This window comes from Haematobia irritans, chromosome 3 (assembly GCF_050003625.1).
Source record: "Haematobia irritans isolate KBUSLIRL chromosome 3, ASM5000362v1, whole genome shotgun sequence".
Lineage (NCBI taxonomy): Eukaryota > Metazoa > Arthropoda > Insecta > Diptera > Muscidae > Haematobia > Haematobia irritans.
In genome coordinates, this window is record NC_134399.1 from 201,305,097 (window position 1) to 201,326,517 (window position 21,421).

Here is a 21,421-nt window from a genome sequence, read left to right on the forward strand (position 1 = left end):
AATAGCAACTAACTGGAACTCCGGTACCAGTTCTGCGGTAGGTCCATTAGTGGCAATTTGCATCAATTTCCCGTAGGGTATTTATCTCTTCAAATTTGTAGTAATTATTTGGTTATAAAAACATTATGTAAAATTTTCTAAAATATCAATGCACACATAAATTGGATAGTGACTATGTTAAAGGTGTTGCAATATTCTATTTGAAAATGTTAAATACAGCTAAATAGCAATTACTTTGAAAGTTTAAATTTCCTAATGATTAAACTATTTTTTTCATTTATATGATCGAAATTTGTTCAATTTCTGTATTAAAAAACACAGAAAATCAAGAAATTCAGTTCAGTATTTTTAGTTCTTTGGAAGTACAAATAGACTGGCTAAATTTATAATAATTAATATAATAAAATTTAAAATAAATATTTTTTTAGGGATTTTCATGGAATTGTTTTTCTTATTTAATAATTTATTTGTTTAAAGTATATAAGTTTGTGTTATTAGTTTTCTCGTTAAACATACAAATTAAATGTTCTAAATTCACAGTTTCCTGTTATAAAACTTGAATTAAAAAATAAAAAAATTATCATAATAAAATAACTAAATTTAAAGTAACAATAACAACACAATATAATACATTTTTAAAATATAATAATAAAATAAAATAATAGTAAAATATATATTAAATTAAAAACATATAACATATACAAATTAATTAAAATAAATTAAAATAATATATATTACTATGTAAATTAATTTTGTATTAATAATTAGTTCTGATCGAAACTATAATATTTTACGACATTTATGTAAATAACATTTATTTAGTATAAGCAAAAAACATTTATATTTTTTTGTAAATTTTTTTATATTTTTATTTTTTTTTTAAGTTTTTGTAAATTTTTTATTTTTTTTTTGTTTGTTTTGTTTAGATTTTTTTTTTATATGCCATATATCGTATATCTTAATAAAGTTTTATAATCATTAATGATGAATTAACAAAGACAAGCATTAATAGATGTAACATTGTTTTCTTTTTCTGGTTAGTTTGTTTTTTAAATAGACACCGACATTTATAGAATAATAATAAGATTTTTTTGTTCAAATTTATATATTTATTTAATTTGTATAATATTGTTATAATTTTAATGAACTTGACTAAAAATACATTTGCTTAATTGTTTGTGTGTAATTTCTTATTTTTTTTTAATATTTATAGTAATTTATAATTCTGTGTATTTTGTCTACTTGCTAGGAATGAATGGATATTTATTATTTAATATATGTTTATAGTAAAATTGAAAATAAAAACTATGGGAAAAAACAAATTTCGTCGTAAAGTGAAAATTTCTGGTCTTATTTAAGATCAAATTGATATTTGAGAAAAAATCGTAACATACTTTTGGGGCTCTGTTGTAAAGCATGTACGATGTGATTGTGTAAGGTATATAAGGGTGGTAGTTTAATTCCTTGCGTTTTCTAAATGGGGTTTTGTCTTGGTTGTCTAAAAGAAATTTCCATTTTACAAGTACTTTAGTATGTAAGGAAACATGTGTTAAATAAATAAAATAATTAATATATAAATTGTTTAACGAGATTTTTTATATAAATATTAATATTTATTCAAAAAATATACTAAACTGATAAAGAAAGTGTTTGTGTCTTTTTAGGAAATTTCCTAATTTTTGGAATTTAAAGAACTGAACTGAATTTTTAATAGACGGCTAAGTTTATAGTTATTGGAATATTTTATAAAAATTGAAAAAATGTCACTTAAGATTATTCAAGATTTTTTATTATATTTGTTAGAATAATCTTATTCTAAAAGTTCGAGCAAAAGGTCCTCCCAAGTGTGCATTTCAATGTATGTATATTATTTTTAAATTCTTCTAAAATGTTGAAAATTTTTTTTAAATTGTTTTAATTGAAAATTGGATTTACTGTTTTAAATTAATAAAAGTTTTTAAAAGTTGTGTGTTTTTCTTAACAATTTATGCATTTATATTTAATTTTAAATTTGGCTTTGTTTGTTGTCTTTGATTTTTTTTATTTTTTTCTAAAATATTCTATTACATTTATTTCTGTAGTTGCTTACTATTTGCTGGTTTATAGATTTCTATGGTTTAATGTATTTTTCCATTCCTATTTGTAATGAATTCCTAATTTTCCTAGTATTTTTATAGTTTTCAAATTTGTTTATTGTATAAATAATTTATTCATTTTATTTTAAATGTCTTAATTTTTTTTTTCAAATGATACCGCCATATTTTGTTAGAGCTAGTTTTGGAAATACTCATAAAATATGTTAGATTTGTCTCATTAGAATTTCCGAAGCGATTGTAGTAATAAAGTTGACAAAAGTTTAACTAAGGTAGATATCGTTACGGTGTACTAAATTTTATGCAGGTATTCAAATTTTATTTTAATTCAAAATTTTATTCACTTTATATACGTTCTCTACACCAAAACCGAGAGTGCACACAAGCACAAGAGATATTGTATTTGAAAACTAACACAATTTTTCATAGAAGCGCGGAAACAATTATTGTAAATCAATTTCTATTAATATTTCAAAGATAATTGAATTTTCTCTTTTGTAAGTTCTGGGAATTTCATTTAATTAACAGTAGTATAGAAATAAGTACAGAAATCGGTAAGAGGCTATTTGTAACACTGAAAAAAGTTGGATGTAACAATTCAATTCGTTTGAAGTCCTTTATTGATCTGCATTACAAAATAGAAACGCATACAAAAATTGGGGCTACTGTATTTAAAAGTGGAAACGGTATTTAAGAGTGGAAACGGTTATAGTAAATCAATTTATTTCCAGCGGAAAACTTGTAGTAAATAAAATTACGTTTATCAAAAATATCCTGAATTATTTTCCATATTAAAAAACTTTATATTTTTAAGTTCTTTATATGTATTTAGAATGGTAAGAGTCTAATTCAAATACTGCATCAGCAGATGTAAATTCGTTTGAAATTATATGTAGTGTGGGTCTCCTTAAGAAGCATATAAAACTAGAGTGAAGATCCCTAAAATCTTAAAATTTTAATTAAATTATTCATTTATGTTTTTGTTTTATTTATTACAAATACTGAAGTTTACTCTGATCTCGTTATCTATAACACACACGTCAAAAGATCTAGCATATATATAATATATCGAATGGCATGTTTGTATATTGAAATACTTTGATGTTATAGATTAATTTGTTTTTTTCATAAAAAAATAGTCGTTAAAAATAGTCCTGTGTCGTTCCGGAACGAACTAGTTCCAATGAACGGTTCACTAAAAGAAACGATTGTCACTAGTTCCACCTCTTTCGCTCTCATCATTCCTTTTGTCATTTATTTTTATTTCTAATTTATATTCCATCGTTCCGCGGATCGCATTTTGATTTACATTTGTTTGACAGTAACTATTTGCTAATTCGTTCATTTTGCATTGATTAGTATGCTGCTATTTAATAGGATCATTGTTTCCATCTCAATCTCTTCACAAAATACAAAAAAATCTTTTAGGATATTGTCATTGGAAATTTGAGTTTAGTTTTGTAAATTCTCCATTTCGTTCTTTATTTTTTCTAATAATAATTTTCGTATCTTTCATTTGACCACGAACTTCGTTGCAAACAAACAATGTCTTTAGTAGATGACTGTGATGACAAATATAAAAAGCCGGAACGAAAAGGAACGATGGAACGATTTGAAAGAACTAGTTTCTTTGTACAAAAGGAATGATGAGTCCGAATCACTACGGTGAAGGTTTTCGTCCAAGACTAGTTAAAAACATAATTATGGGGTTAGATTAAATTTTAAGTCATTATGTTAGGTCGCATAAACTCTTAATTTTTTTACTATAGTCATAGAATACTATTTTGGAAATAAATTGAATTATAGCATATGAACTTCTGAATGTTAATAATATACATTTTGAAGGTAGACATATTTTTTTTTAATCCCTTTAAGGAAGCTTGAATGCACACACAAAAAATCTTATAGAATCTGAAAGTTAGGGTTCCATATTATTAACTGATATAAATGGAATTTTCATATTAATTCGCTTATTTTTTTAAATCTCTTATAGGGAGCTTGAATGCACACACAAAAAATTCTAATAGAATCTGAAAGTTAGGGATCCATATAATTAACTGATATAAATTCAATTTTCATGTCAATTCGCTTTTTTTTTAATCTCTTAAAGGGAGCTTGAATGCACACACAAAATATTCGTATAGAATCTGAAAGTTAGGGACGCATATTATTAACTGATAGAAATGAAATTTGCATACCAATTCGCTTATTTGTGTAAATCTTTTAAAGGGAGCTTGAATGCACAAACAAAAAAATCTTATAGAACCTGAATGTTAGGGACCCATATAATTAGCTGATATAAATGCAATTTTCATATCAATTTGCTGATTTTTTAAATCTTTCTAAGGGAGCTTGAATGCACACACAAAATATTCGAATATAATTTGAAAGTTAGGGACCAATATAAGTATCTAATATAAATGCAATTTTCATATGAATTCGCTTATTTTTTTAAATCTCTTAAAGGGAGCTTGAATGCACACACAAAAAAATCTTATAGAATCTGAATGTTAGAGACCCATATAATTAACTGATATAAATTTAAATTTTCATATCAATTCGCTGATTTTTTAAATCTTTCAAATGCACACACAAAAAATTCTCATAGAATCTGAAAGTTGGGGATCCATATAATTAACTGATATAAATTCAATTTTCATATCAATTCGCTTTTTTTAATCTCTTAATGGGAGCTTGAATGCACACACAAAATATTCGTATAGAATCTGAAAGTTAGGGACCCATATTATTAACTGATATAAATGAAATTTGCATACCAATTCTCTTATTTGTGTAAATCTTTTAAAGGGAGCTTGAATGCACACACGAAAAATTCGGACATAATCCAAAAAATTGGGACCTACATAATTAACTGATATAAATGCAATTTTCATATCAACTCGCATATTTCTTTAAATCTCTTAAAGGAAGCTTGAATGCGCATACAAAATATTCGTATAGAATCTGAAAGTTAGGGACCCATATTATTAACTGATATAAATGGAATTTTCATATTAATTCGCTTATTTTTTTAAATCTCTTAAAGGGAGCTTGAATGCACACACAAAAGAAAATCATATAGAATCTGAATGTTAGGGACCCATATAATAACTGATATAAATGAAATTTTCATATCAATTTGCTGATTTTTTAAATCTCTTAAAAGGAGCTTGAATGCACACACAAAAAATCGTATAGAATCTGAAGGTTAGGGACCCATAATATTAAGTGATATAAATTGATTTTTCGTATCAATTCGCTTATTTTGTTTTAAATCTCTTAAAAGGACCTTGAATGCACACACAAAATATTCATATAGAATCTGAAAGTTAGGGACCCATATTATTAACTGATATAAATGAAATTTTCATATCAATTCGCTGATTTTTTAAATCTTTCAAAGAGAGCTTGAATGCACACACAAAAAATTCTCATAGAATCTAAAAGTTAGGGATCCATATAATTAACTGATATAAATTAAATTTTCATATCAATTCTCATATTTCTTTAAATCTCTTAAAGGGAGCTTGAATGCACATACAAAATATTCGTATAGAATCTGAAAGTTATGTACCCATATTATTAAGTTATATATATACAATTTTATTTTTGTAAATCTTTTAAAGGGACCTTGAATGCACACACGAAAAATTCGGACAGAATCCAAAAAATAGGGACCTATATAATTAACTGATATAAATGAAATTTTCGTATCAATTCGCTGATTTTTTTAAATCTTTTAAAGGGAGTTTGAATGCACACACGAAAAATTTCGGACGGAATCCAAAAATAGGGGCCTATATAATTAACTGATATAAATATAATTTTCATATCAATTCGCTGATTTTTTTAAATCTTTTAAAGGGAGTTTGAATGCACACACAAAAAATTCGTATAGAATCTGAAAATTATGGACCAATATTATTAACTGATATAAATGCAATTTTCATATCAATTCACTTTAATAAGTAATTTCATCGTTTGCTTTTATTTTCTATATGGTTGAAATATATATTTCTGTTTTATCAGAAGTTGAAATCATGATTTGTTTTTTTTTATTGATGGTTAAACCCATCTTTCTTATTCTAATCAAACTTTTGTCAACTAAACTATTCCAAGTGGGGATTTTTCAATATTTCATTTATCTAATAATTCAACAGTATATTTATATCATATTCTTTACATGCAACATTTTTCTTTTTTTGGTATCTAAAACTCAGCCACTTCAATTTAGTTTTAGCTTTTTCTCTTAAACTCACTCAGTATAACATTCACATTCACATTTTCTATAGTTTCTTGTTTTGCATTCACTTAATTTTAAATTAATTATTATTTGTTTGTTGTCAATTAAACTAAAACATTAAAACTATTCTCAAAAATAATGCCTTAATATGCTAATAGTATTTTTTTGTGGTTTATAACATGTTTTTCATTCTTCTTGTTTTTTTTTTAATAGCATCCTTATCTTTTAAGATTTCTTCAAAAGAATATTTCTCCGAAAAATAAACAAAGGTAGCCGTAGTTTGTGCTTTTCCGACACAGCTTTCATCACACATTTTCTTTAGATTAAGTTTAGTTTTTTTTCTTGTTGCCAAATTGTTTAATCTCTTGATGATTTCAGCATTTGTTTTTTTAGTTAAATATCTTAAACATTATATTGGCTTTATGGTTTTTTTGTTTCTCATATACTTTTCTTTAACTTACCATCATCGTTTTCATTTTATTTTTGTTCTGCTTTCATTTATTTGTGAATATTTTTTTTTTTTTTGGTTTTTCTTCTTCTAAGTTTTAAGCCTATATATTTTGTAGATTTTATTTTCTATTATTTTCTTTAGCATAGAATTTCATAGCTTTGTGGTTGTTTGGGATATTCTTGATGTTGCAAATGTTTTGTTTTTGTTTTCGGCTTTAGCGGCGGTGATTTCTTGTGTCATTTTTTGTAGGTTTTCTTTTTAAGAATTTTATTGACCACTTTGCGAAAGAGATTTGGTTTTATTCATAAATACCCAAGTGTAGCATAGGTTTTGGTGAAGGTACCATCACTGGTTGTTACATTTCTGTAAAGATAAACAATACTAGATTTTTATATATTTTTGACATTTGGTCGCTTGGCTTGATTCAATGGTGGTGGTGTTGGTGCTGGTTTGAAGATGAAGCCAAAAGCTAGCTAAGCTAATACTTTAATACTGCGTATATACCATAATATAGAGGAAAGCGATAAAATATGTTGATATAGCTTTAATGCTGACTGCTAAATAATTTCATAGTTATAAATAATTAAATTCAATTAATTATAGCGGAGAAACTATTTGTTCGAATATATAATGGGATGCTATTATTATATATTTTGGTAATTAAAAAATAAATAACTACTAGAAATTTTATATAGCTTTAATGCTGACTATTAAATAAATTAAAAAAAAAAATAATTAAATTAATATTATTTCAATTCACCTAATTATAAAGCAAAACATTGCTGTTTACAAGATTTTAGATATTTTTTAATATTAGAAATCATTCCGTTTCAAATTGAAACTTTAGAATAATCCAATAAATAATTTAATTTTTTTAATGTAGAGTGATATTATATATTTAAATATTGAAACTATTTCGATTCAAATTTTAATATGATATATAAGAAAAAATCTTTCAAATTGTTTATAACTTGATTGAATAACATTTTGCAATATAAAATTTTTGATAAATACTATAATGATTTTTCCAATTATGTTCGAAAATAAATTGGAAAACATGTTACAATTTTTCCAAAAGCCTGTTATTCAACAACTTCTTTTAGCTTTTATGTAGTGTGGATCTCTTTATAAAGCATATAATGAAGCATTCGAGTAAAGATCCTTAAGGTGATTCAATTTTAATATTTACTCTTTTTACTCTTTAATATAGTTATCTATAATTCATACGTAAAAAGTCCTAATAAGGATTAATAAATATCATGTTTTTATATTGAAGTAACTTTATGTTATGGATAACTTTTCGTTTCATTAAGAAAATAATAATCTTTCAAAAATAAAATAATGCTTAAATTTTTATGTCATTAGTTCGGATGAAATCTGCAAAATTCATTTTTATATTATAGTGAACGTACGGAAAAATATTTTGGGAATGAATTTAATAATAGCATATTAATTTATATACTGTAATTTTAATAACATAAATGATTAAGGTAGAATTTTTGTGTCAATCTTTTAAAGGGAGATTGAATGCACACACAAAAAATTTGAATAGAATGAAAAAGTTAGAGACCCACATAAATAACTGATATAAATGTAATTTTCACATCAATTCGCCTACATTTATAAATCTTTTATATGCACCTGCACACACAAAAAATTCGTATAGAATCGTTAAGTTAGGTTCACATATAATTAAGTGATATAAATGCATTTTTCACATCAATTCAATTAGTTTTTCAAACATATAAAGAAAGCATAGTTAACTGATATAAATGCAGTTTTAGCATTAATTCGCCTATTTTTTTACATCTCTTATATGAGTTTGCACACACGAAAAATTCGTCTAGAATCAAAAAGTTAGGGACCCATATAATAAACCGATGTAAATGTATTTTTCACATCAATTCGCTTATTTTTCTAAATCTCTTATGTGAGGCTGCACACACGACGAAAAATTCGTATAGAATCATTAAGTTAGAGTCCCATATAATTAAATGATGTAAATGCATTTTTCACATCAACTCAGTTATTTTTCAATCTTCTAAAAGAAGCTTGAAGGCACACACGAAAAATTTATGTAGAATCCAAAAGTAAGACACCCACATAATTTACTGATATGAAGGTATTTTTCACATCAATTCAGTTACCCATATAATTAACTGATATAAATGCAATTTTCACATCAATTCGCTTAATTTTATAAATCTTTTATATGCGGCTGCACACACAAAAAATTCGTATAGAATCGATAAGTTAGGTTCCCATATAATTAACTGATATAAATGCATTTTTCACATCAATTCAATTATTTTTTCAAACTTTTAAAGGAAGCATAGTTAACTGATATAAATGCAGTTTTAGCATTAATTCGCTTATTTTTCTACATCTCTTATATGAGTTTGCACACACGAAAAATTCGTATAGAATCAAAAAGTTAGGGACCCATATAATTAACCGATGTAAATGCATTTTTCACATAAATTCGCTTATTTTTCTAAATCTCTTATGTGAGGCTGCACACACGAAAAATTCGTATAGATTCAAAAAGTTAGGGACCCATATAATTAAATGATGTAAATGCATTTTTCACACTCAGTTATTTTTCAATCTTCTAAAAGAAGCTTGAAGGCACACACGAAAAATTTATGTAGAATCCAAAAGTAAGACACCCACATAATGAACTGATATGAATGTATTTTTCACATCAATTCCGTTATGTTTTGTTTTCAATCTTGTAAAGGAAATTTGAACGCACACAAGACAAATTTATGTAAAATCCAAAAGTTAGACACCCACAAAATTAACTGATATAAATGCAGTTTTCACATTAATTCGCTTATTTTTCTAAATATCTTATATGAATTTGCACATACAAAAAAATCGTATAGAATCGAAAAGTTATATACCCATATAATTAACTGATATAAATGCATTCTGCACATCAATTCATTTATTTTTTCAATCTCTCACACACACGATAAGTTTGTATAGAATCCAAAAGCTAGAGACGCAAGTAATTTACTGATATATTTGTAGTTTCTATATCAATTCGCTTTAATGAATAATTTCATGGTTTACTTTTATCAGCAAAGTTTTTATTTATATCAGCTTTTTGGTGATTGATTTGGTCAGGTAAATTCTATATTAGATGTTGATTTATTGAACTGTAACATAATAGTAACAATATTGCCTAGCCGTTTGAAATTTACTACTGGAACGGTACACGATACTCTATGAATTGAGATCAGTAGGCCTTACTGTAGAAAACGTTCATTATTTGAAACAATAAACGAAATGTTTAAAATCTATAAGAAAAAGATCTGTAAAACTGGGATATCGACGTATGTAGGGAATATATCGAAATATGACCTGATATATGAAAAATATTATAAAATAAACATTTTAGGAAAATTTGATGAAAACGTCGACTTTTAAAACTTCAAAAATGAAATCTGTAACAATAAATGAGGCGACAAAACGTGTCAAGGCAATAGGAGACATTGCGGTTAGATTGCATTGCATGGGGCATGGGAGACGTCTAGTACGATATGGACCAATGCAACGGTCAGAAGGGCGATGAAAATACTATGAGGTGACATAGAAAAAAAAAACTGGAGAAATACTTTAAGGAGAGTAGGACGACAGTCCATGCGACGGTGTGATCCCATGCAACTAGAATTGAGAGGACATCAGTGCCGAATAGGAGCAGCAGAGGATGGTGATGATGATGAGACCTTGGAACACTACATTTATCACTGGCCTGCCTCTACTAGGCAAAAAGTTATCATATCGACGAAAAGGTGATTTGAGACCTAGCCCATCTGGGAAAGTGGAAGAAAATTAGGGAATTCGTTAGAGATACAGAGTTGCTGGCATAAAAGAAGGCTATGATGGAAAGAAGGCTTATGTGTATGTCAGGTTGGGAGCCACCGTGGTGCAATGGTTAGCATGCCCGCCTTGCATACACAAGGTCGTGGGTTCGATTCCTGCTTCGACCGAACACCAAAAAGTTTTTCAGCGGTGGATTATCCCACCTCAGAATGCTGGTGACATTTCTGAGGGTTTCAAAGCTTCTCTAAGTGGTTTCACTGTAATGAGAAACGCCGTTCGGACTCGGCTATAAAAAGGAGGTCCCTTGTCATTGAGCATAACATGGAATCGGGCAGCACTCAGTGATAAGAGAGAAGTTCACCAATGTGGTATCACAATGGACTGAATAGTCTAAGTGAGCCTGATACATCGGGCTGCCACCTAACCTATGTCAGGTTACATGACATGAGGCAAACTGAATCCTCTTTTGAACCCAACTCAACCATATTTGTTTCATGGTGGTAGGTATTTAGAATTCAGCCCGGCCGAACTTATTTTTCCAATTCTCTCATTTCAAATGATCTACTAATGAAGCCATTAAAATGACGTGCAAGTGAAAAGCTTCTGGCGTATGACAGATTTCGAATTGTTCTCTAATCTTGTATAGGAGTAATGAAGAATGGACTATGACCATGACCATGCTAGGGGCTACAGCAATTGCATTTTTTTATGGAATATGACCGCCACCAATTGAAAAGCAATGCATCCAAATAAACAATATTTATACTCACTCGTCCTCCCAAGGACAAACTGTGGTTAGATCCGCTTCCGGTTTGGCACTACTACTCTCTTTTACCACTGTGGCTGTAGTGACTGTTGCCCCCGCCGCTGCTGATGTACTGGCTTTCTCTTTCTCTTTTTCCTCGGCTGACATGGATTTCTTAGCCTCAAGATGGCGCTTCTTACGTTTCTTGCGAGCCTCTTCTGCGTTGGTGCTGCTTTTATTTATGCTACTTAATTTAGCTGATTTGTCTGTTCCAGCAACTTCTTTGGGTTTAAGTTCTTCACTATATTCCTCATCTACCGTATCGGTGTCCATTTCAGCCAAGGGTGCCATCGAGGGCGCTGGTGTTGGAGCAGGTGGTATATAACCGATTGCAGACTCCGAATCGGCTATATCAAAATCATTTTTACCATCATCACCAAATTCGAGACCCTCTTGATATTCATCGGTAGTGGGTGAAAGTTCTTCGAGAGGTGAAGATGGTGGAAGCTCTTCTTGGGGTGGTTGTGCAGGTGATTCCTTGTCACCTTGGCTATGGAGATTTTCAACGATTTCCTTTTCGGGACTTTGCTTGGCCGAAGAGGAAGGATTCTTTTGGGTATCGGCATTTGGTGGCACATCTTCCTGTTCCATTTTGCTGGATATGCATTCACAACTTTGATGTTGTGAGACTTTTGTTTCGGCTTTCACCTCCTCACCACCATCATCAATTTGTATTGTGGGTGGTGACATATCCAAACATTCCTGACTTTCGCAAAGTTTTTCATAACCTTCTGAAGATTCTATTAATTCGATTTGCACCTCTTGAATTTCTGAATTTACTTCAGCTCCGTATTCTCCCTCTCCCGCTGGGACACCTTCATCGGCATGCAAAGAATCACTGGGTGAACTTTCCCTGGGACTTTGTTCGGCTTGTGTTTGAGTTTCTGTGCTAACCAGAGCCGTTTGTTCCTCAGGGGGTGGTGTTATTTTTGTCACTGGTGGTGGTGTGGGCGTGGCATTAGGTGTCGGCAGTACGGCAGAGCCTGAAGACTCACTATTACGTTCTGAAATCGCCAATTTATTTAATTCCTCCTCTACCTCAGCATCAGAAGATGATGGAGGATCTTTGGTGACGATCGCGCTAGAGGAGGCAACATTACCACCTAAAGCTACCACAGCTGTGGTAGCTTGCTGAGCTCCCTGTAATGGAGTAAAGAGAGCGGAGAAATTACCTTGTTGCAAAGTCACCGTTGGCGAGGGTGTCGTGGAAGTTTTGGCACCAGTGGACGGTCGACCCGTGGGGAATTCAGAAATGCGGCTAAAGTGATAAGAGTCTATTAAGTTTCAAAATCTCTTTTAGCAAATCGAAAATACTTACCTCGGTGTAAAAGACACTGATGCTCTTCGTTGTTCGGTGAAATTTGGTAGCAAACGTTTCATGCCCGCCGCCTCACCACTGTCGACGGTGTTTTGATGACGTATGCCTAGATTGCGTTGCAATCTATCAGAGACTTCGGTATTATCCGAAGAGGTGCTAATATTAAAAATATGTAAAAATATAGGAAAATTTAATAATTGGCAAAATTTTATAATGGAATTATGCTAAAATAAAGGTTACGGGGTAGTTGGAGAGTTTCAGGAAATTTTTAGATACAGAAAGGGGGAATTTCATTTGTCTGAAATTTCGTTCCTAGTGTTGATATCAAATACCATGCTATAGCATCGATTTAGCAGGACACTCCACATTATAAATTCCATATTTTCCCAAATTTCTTTATCACGCCACTTACCTGGTTAATCTTTGTGCGCTTGTTTTTATGGCTGGTACTTGAACTGGTGCAGCTGGAGTTGGAGTCGGTTCGTCTTCTTGTTCCCATGGACACACAGACAATTGAACTGGTGCAGCAGTAATGGCTGCTGGAGGTGGCACTGGCTTTGGAGCTTGTGTAGCGGGTGGTTCATCTGGTTCGTCCCAAGGACATACAGCACTACTTCCACCAATTTCCACAGTAGTTTCAAGACGACCTGCTTTGCCTTTTGGTGTATCTCTGTGAAGTTTTGAGAAATTCGGGGGAAATTCAAAGTCATTGCAATGTAATTAAGTTAAACACTATAAAGTTAGTAAATGAATAAATTGGTGTTAAGACAGTAATTAATTTTTGGGTTATCACAACATTTATATGTTTGGAAATTTCAATGTACCAATGTTATTACAATTGAAGAAATAAAATAAGATAAATTCTATTCGGGCCAAAATAACGCAGAGCCATTTTCGTTCAGAGTGTAATGTTTTTGTCGGCTGTTTGAAGGCCATAATTTGTGCCTAACGTAAACAATTTGTGTAAATTTCAACTGATTCTATTAGTTTATGTTATTTCCGACATTTTCTGTGGAAACCCCGTACTGTAGTAGTAAGCCTAAAAATTTGTATTTCTATTCTATATCCATATTGAAGAAAATTAAGCCGTACAAATATAAGGGAGCTATATCTTACTCCGATACGATATGATATTCGATCGGATTTATTGCAAATTCAAAAGAGATCCCTCATTGCCCTATAGTAAACAAAGCAATACCATGTACCAAATTTCATCGAAATTGATTACTAATTGCTACCGAAATCTTGCGAACAACAAATACATGGACAGATGGACGGACAGACGGACGGACGGGAGATCTGAGTCGATCGTTAGACATTATGTGCTTAAGGGTACCAAATTTCAACCGGATCGGACGAAATTTGCTCCTACAAGAGTCTCTGGAAGTCAAATCTGGGGATTGGTTTATATGGAATCTATACCTAAAAGTGGTCCGATATAACCCATTTGCAATAGCATCCGATCTATACTTGTGACAAGTTTCAAGCGGAGAACTTGTTTCTTTAGAAAGTTAGTGTGATTTCAACAAACGGGCGGACGGACATCGCTACATCGACTCAGACTTCCTCCATAGAATGACAAAGTTAATATAATGCGCGCCTTGCATACACAAGGTCGTGGGTTCGATTCCTGCTTCGACCGAACACCAAAAAGTTTTTCAGCGGTTAGGTTAAAGTGGCAGCCCGATTAAGATTCAGGCTCACTTAGACTATTCAGTCCATTGTGATAAACCTCAGCCTTCAGCGGTGGATTATCCCACCTCAGTAATGCTGGTGACATTTCTGAGGGGTTTAAAGCTTCTCTAAGTGGTTTCATTGCAATGAGGAACGCCGTTCGGGTTCGGCTATAAAAAGGAGGTCCCTTGTCAATGAGCTTAACATGGAATCGGCCAGCAATCAGTGATAAGAGAGAAGTTCACCAATGTGGTATCACAATGGACTGAATAGTCTAAGTGAGCCTGATACATCGGGCTGCCACCTAACCTAACCTAACCTAATATACTCTATCGTGGAGGGTTTAAAATTGTAAAAAGTCTGCCAGGTGTTTGTCAAGTTGCAGGATATGCCTTAGATCTATTGTGGAATAACGAAGAATGATTCAGAGAAGAATAAGGAGCCAATCCATGAATGAGTTTAAAAGGCCATTCAATGCGTGCCGTTTCGGTAATATCTCTACGGAAAATTGGTGCAAATTGCCACTAACGGATCTATCACAGGACTGGTACCAGTTCTCCAATTTGTCGCTCTCTATACAAAAATATACTCTCCTGATATTAAAATTTACTGAAATACCAATAGCAGAATAATTTATTGTTCAACATAAAGGGTGATACGGTCAAAATTTGGTCAAGGGAAAACGCGTGTAAATCGGTGAAATCGTTTATTTAAAAAATAAAATTAAATTTCTTTTTCAAGTTCAATTAGTATAAAATTCAGGAAAAATATTCAGTTAGGCTTTCGCTTTTCCAAATCCGAATTGCCGGGCTTCACGCTTGACACCTGCCATCAGATTTTGTACAGCCACCTTGTACACCTTCTTCGCAGCAGAAAGCCAGTTTGCCTTGAACTGCTGCTCGTCCTTAGCAGTTTTTTTTTTGTCTTCTTTAGGTTCCGCTTGACAATAGCCCAGTATTTCTCAATTGGGCGGAGCTCTGGCGTGTTGGGAGGGTTCTTGTCCTTGGGAACCACCTGCACGTTGTTGGCGGCGTACCACTCCATGGTCTTATTACCGTAATACGGCCAAAACAGTACGGAACAACCGTGTTTCTTCAGGAAAGGCAGCAGACGTTTATTCAAACACTCTTTCACGTAAATTTCTTGGTTGACTGTCCCGGAAGCTATGAAAATGCTGCTTTTCAAGCCACAGGTACAGATGGCTTGCCAAACCAGACATTTCTTTGCGAACTTTGACAGTTTTATGTGCTTGAAAATATCTGCTACCTTTCCCCTTCCTTTTGCCGTATAAAACTCCTGTCCCGGAAGTTGCTTGTAGTCGGCTTTGACGTAGGTTTCGTCGTCCATTACCACGCAGTCAAACTTCGTCAGCATCGTCGTGTACAGCCTCCGGGATCGCGCTTTGGCCGTCGTATTTTGTTTATCATCGCGATTTGGAGTCACTACCTTCTTGTAAGTCGATAGTCCGGCTCGTTTTTTGGCTCGATGCACGGTTGTAGACGATACACCCAGCTTATTTGTGCCATCTCGGAGAGAGAGGTTAGGGTTTCGCTTGAAACTACCGGCAACTCTCTTTGTCATCTCAGCGGCTTCCGGTTTTCGATTTCCCCCCGATCCAGACTTCCTGGCTGTCGACAAACGTTCCCCATACACTTTAATTACATTTGTAACGGTTGATTTGGCAACTTTTAGCGATTTTGCCAGCTTTGCGTGCGAGTAGCTCGGATGTTCGCGATGCGCGAGCAAAATTTTCATACGCTGCTCTTCTTGCTTGGACAGCATTTTGACAATTGAAGAGTGAATTCCAAAATCAAAATAGGAGCAACATTCTACACACACACACACACACCTTCAAAATGAGGGGTGTTCAGGTTTTTTTAAATGCAAAATTTAAAGAAATACGTGAAGTTTATATTGACCAAATTTTGACCGTATCACATTTACATATTTCAAAAGGTTCTCGTTTCTTATGCAATTGAGATGCCGAAAATGAATTAGTTTCCTAAGAGTTTTTTCGTCCCAGACTTGCTCATGAGGACTTGTCTATGGAGTATTCCTACTAAGTTGTCCCTTTCAAACGTGTTGACCAGAACTGGGACTGGTTATAACAGTCTGAGTCTCGCCCAGAAGAGAGCTCTTAAATATGTTTGGTTTAACACGTGTTTGGTGAAAACCTTACAGTGGATACTGAAGGTTGAAAATTGTGTTAACTGAAAAGAGTCGACGTGGATGTTTAATCGCGGCTAATTCATATAGTTAGACGTTGGCACCACGGTCGCATTTCAACTTTCTAATTAATATTAAGCAATATCAAGCCATTATTCATCAATCCATGGAAATGCAATGCTTTGATAGTAGGTTAGGTCAAAGTGGCAGCCCGATTAAGTTTCAGGCTCATTTAGACTATTGAGTCCATTGTGATAATGCTTTGATAGTAAATTGGTTTGTCTTCTTTCCCAGAACAAATTATCACCTAACATTGGGCGCCACCGATCGACGATCCTCTCTATCGATCTATCTCCTATGGAAGTGGTTACCTTCTGCCTCTCGACCATGCTCAGTCTTGGATGATTTCGTTTTCTTCAGCGATTGATTTTGGATCCGAATACAAAAATTGAGAAGATAAGGTAGCTTTTAAAAGTGTATGTATATTGTTGTATCCTTGGGTTAATCCACTTATCGTTGCGGAAATATAAGGAAATTCAATGCAAAATAACACACAAAGAAATATGTTTGTCTTCAATTACGATATTAATTGATCCAATTAAATTTTAAGTGAAATGTCTTCACTCACAGAAATGAAAGTCAATTAAAAAACAAGTATATACGACCGTAACTTTTACTAAAGACTGTCATCTAAAATCGAATTACTTGGGTTGTGGTAATACTTGCCGATAGCAAGGTATCTTAAAACTTCTTAACATCGTCTTCTAACCTGTAAGTTAGTCCATACGGGGTTCTCTAAGTGGTTTCTTGCAATGTGGAACGCCGTTCGGACTCGGCTATAAAAAGGAGGTCCCTTGTCATCGAGCTTAACATGGAATCGGGCAGCACTCATTGATAAGAGAGAAGTTCACCACTGTGGTATCACAATGGACTGAATAGTCTAAGTGAGCCTGATACATCGGGCTGCCACTTAACCTAACCTAACCTAATCTAACTATAGACCGATATGGACCAATTTTGGCATGTTTTGGCATATACTAACACCACGTACCAAATTTCAACCAAATCGGATGAAAAAGTTTTCTCCTCCAAGAGGCTCTGGAGGTCAAATCTGGGAATCGGTTTATATGGGGGCTATATATAATTATAATCCGATATGGACCAATTTTTGCATGGTTCTTAGAGACCATGTACTAACACCACTTACCAAATTTCAACCGGATCGGATGAAATTTACTTCTCTAAGAGGCTCCGCAATCCAAATCGGTGGATCGGTTTATATGGGGGCTATACGTAAAAGTGGTCCCATATTGCCCATTTGTAATACCATAGGACCTACATCAATAACAACTACTTGTACCAAGTTTCAAGTGATTGACTCTTGTTTCAATTAAAAAAAAATTTTGAATCAATTAAATTTTTAATTGAGTATTTTTATACCCTGCGCCACACTGTGGAATAGGGTATTATAAATTAGTGCATATGTTTGCAACACCCAGAAGGAGACGAGATAGACATATGGTGTCTTTAGCAATATTGCTCAGGGCTGGCCCCTGAGTCGATCTAGCCATGCCGTCTGTCCGTCCGTCCGCCTGTGCGTCTGTCTGTGAACACATTTTTGTAATCAAAGTCTAGGTCGCAATTTTAGTCCAATCTACTTCAAATTTGGGTCTGAATACAACCCTATTGATTTTGGAAGAAATCGGTTCAGTTTTAGAATTTCAGCCTGATTTACTTTAAATTTTACACAATAAGTGCAATTGATAGTGTCGTAAAATGTGCCGAATTTGGTAGAAATCGGTTCACATTTAGATATAGCTCCCGTATATGTCTTTCGCCCGATGTGCACTTATACAGCCTCAGAGGCCGGAGTTTTGCCCTAATTTTCTGTAAATTTTGCATAGAGAGTAGAATTAATATTGTAGCTTGCCAAATTTGGTTGAAATCGGTTCAGATTGTTATTAGCTCCCATATATATCTTTCGCCCGATTTTTTTTTTTTGAAATTTTGTTAAATTTAAAATTTAAGTTTTTAATATTTTGTCATTGAAATTTCCAAACATTTTGTTTTTATTGCAAAAAAAATCATTTTTATTATATAGCAAAATATGTAAAAACGTTTAAGAAATAAATAAATAAGAATTTCTTTATTTTATATATGGAAATAAATCAAAATAATGGTATCTTGATATTGTGAGAGATAGTAAAGTGTAGAGATTTTGCAACATCGAATTTTGTGGTAAAGAACATACACAGACATGATAGGCTATTTTTTTTACAAATTTTACATTCCTAAATCACTTAGGCTATAGGATACATATACGGATTTTTTAGGAAACAAAATTCTTCTATTTTTTTCTTATTTATAGGAATACATCTTAAGAAGAACATCAATAATTAAGAGAAGAGCAAAGAGAACATTGGAAGTTTATAATTACAAAAGTAACAATGGTTCTTGAGCAAAGCAAAGAGGTATTAAAGATAGTTTGAAAAATTTTTTTTGGAATGGAGTCGGGTTTTTTTATGGGAAATCTTACTGATTTTTGGCCAAACTTTTTTCGAGATAGTCCTGAACCAGACGCTTTTGAGTCTCTTGATAAGCCAATGCTGCCGGCATATCACCGCGATAAACACTTTCACTACTGTTGGTGTTGTTGATTTTGGTGATGATGGTGATTTTGGTGATGGTGGTTATTTGATTTTACGATTTTTAGTTTGATTATTAAGTTTTGTTTGTATTAATTAACAAATATGGGTGAGTTGAACCGAAAAATATGGAAAAATTTTGAAATTGTTATTTTGAAAAGAAAAAATAAAAACAAAAAACAAATAATATTATTTTTTTTATAAAAATAAATAATAGAAAACCAATCTCATTATCACAATTCATAAAAATCCATAAAAAGCATTATGATTATTTTTTAAGATATTAGTTTTAATCCAAAAAAAAAAATTATTTATTATTATTAGTGATCGATAAACCGATTTTTGTTTATCTATGATCCACTTACCTAAATGGTATCTCACTGAGATTACTCTGCGAATGAGAATGTGGCACCTTGGAGCTGCTATCCTTGTTCACACCTATCACCGCCAATTCATGGGCCGAACCACTAAGACTACGATCACTGCCGCGTCGCCTAGTCAAACTTCCTGGTGGCGGTGCAGTGGACATTATAAACGAATTACCACTGGACGCCATTGTATTTTTACTACTGGATTCATTGCCACCCAGATTCGGTTGGCTGGACAAAGCGGCAGTCATTTTCTTTTTGGCACCACTAACCCCACCGAAATTGAAGAAGCGTTTCTTGTGGGCCGGTTGTATACCGGTCTCCACCAGGCGCTTATAATGATCGGAACGTACAAAGCGTGGATAGCAATCCTTCTTCAGCAACAGCATATAGATATGATCCGAGGCCGAATCGAAGGTAAAGCGGGAGGGATTCTGTAAGCCCTTCAAAACACTTTCCATTGTCTTGCCATCGATATTGATTTCACAAGGAGCTCCGGGCTTTAGGAATTCCCTGAAAATATGAAAAAGTATATCCAGTAATCTCCAGTATCTAAAAACGTTTATCGAAAATTTATGGCTTACTCATATATCTCTTGGACTTTCCTGGGGACCTGAGAATGGGCCGATCTTCTCAAACGATTTACTGCTATCCAGAATCTTATATTCTCATGGGAGTATTCTTTTTCCAAAAATGTTGTAAACTCTTGCAGACCCGTGGGATCCGAGACCAGCTCCTCAATGGATATGGCCCAACGTTTCACACGTTTCTCTGTGGGTATATCAACAAAGGTGTTATTCAATTGCCAGAAAGTTGTGTCCTCGGTAACCCAAGGATTAGACGGTAGAACGGGTTGTAGGAAGAAATCATAGTCCGAAAAAGTTTCCGAATAGATAACCAATGATTCACAGGCCTGTGACATTTTCATTCTTGTACGATTCAGAGATTTCTTCAGATAATCCACTTCTCTTTGCATATCCTCCAAAGTTTTCTTTTTATTCTGCTTGGTTCCTTGACGATCCCTTGAGGGCACTGGACATGGTTCCAAAGGTGTAAATTGCCCTGGTGGAGGCCGATGTACCCTCCAGTATGCCCTTTCTTGTGAGTCACCCACAATTTTATCACCCTTTTTACGTTCTTTAGCCAAGCGGACTTGCTCTTCGGCTTGCATAGAGATTATCTCCCATTTCCCTTTGAGGTTTTTGTGTAATGAAGCCAAAGCTTCTACTTCATAATCTTCGAGAGCATGACGTTGTTTATTCCTTAAAGATCGTTTCACCAGATATATGGCATATTCCACATTATCCGGAGCCTTATGCTGCCATGGCCAATAATAGGGTGTTTGAAAACGATACAATGAGGAATCATCTTTGACTGTTAGCGTCTTGGAATCGTTGACAGGAAAAAAGTAACCATGAAGACATAGTTGATTGGCGATATTAAGGGCTTCAGATTCTTCGATTTGTAGGCGATCCATAAGCCATTCGATAAGATCGTATCCTGGAATGAAATTTATGACGTAAGTGGAGACATTTAGTTTGGGAAAATATACAAATTCGGTTGAGGAAACCGAATCGGTTTCAAGGAAATTTACGGAGTAGCTAGATCAAATTCGTACTCAGCTATCTTAGATCAATCGAGAAAGAGGGGTTTTCTGATAGACTGATACTATAGACTGATACTATAGACTTTACAATAGTTACCTAGCAAAAAGCGATGAAAATGTTCTTCTTGGATGCGGAAGTAGTAAAAAATGAATGAATTTTACATGAGCTTGTCATAAGGTGGAAGTCATATTTTTCAGCATCCGCTGTATTGCTTTCACAT

At 32.9% G+C, this 21,421-nt stretch overlaps 1 protein-coding gene across 1 annotated transcript in view; it reads right to left on the reverse strand.

The window, feature by feature from the left end:
- Positions 1–5,729: 5,729 nt before the first annotated feature.
- Positions 5,730–21,421, reverse strand: part of LOC142231601 (uncharacterized) — a 45,729-nt gene continuing 30,037 nt past the window's right edge. The window contains exons 4-9 of the mRNA XM_075302227.1: positions 20,179–21,094; positions 19,592–20,107; positions 13,154–13,411; positions 12,742–12,897; positions 11,389–12,681; positions 5,730–7,150 (exon numbers count right to left, since the gene is read on the reverse strand). Of these exons, the coding sequence (XP_075158342.1) occupies positions 7,090–7,150; positions 11,389–12,681; positions 12,742–12,897; positions 13,154–13,411; positions 19,592–20,107; positions 20,179–21,094 (3,200 nt within the window). The 3' untranslated portion in view covers positions 5,730–7,089. The remainder of the gene's footprint in view (positions 7,151–11,388; positions 12,682–12,741; positions 12,898–13,153; positions 13,412–19,591; positions 20,108–20,178; positions 21,095–21,421) is intronic.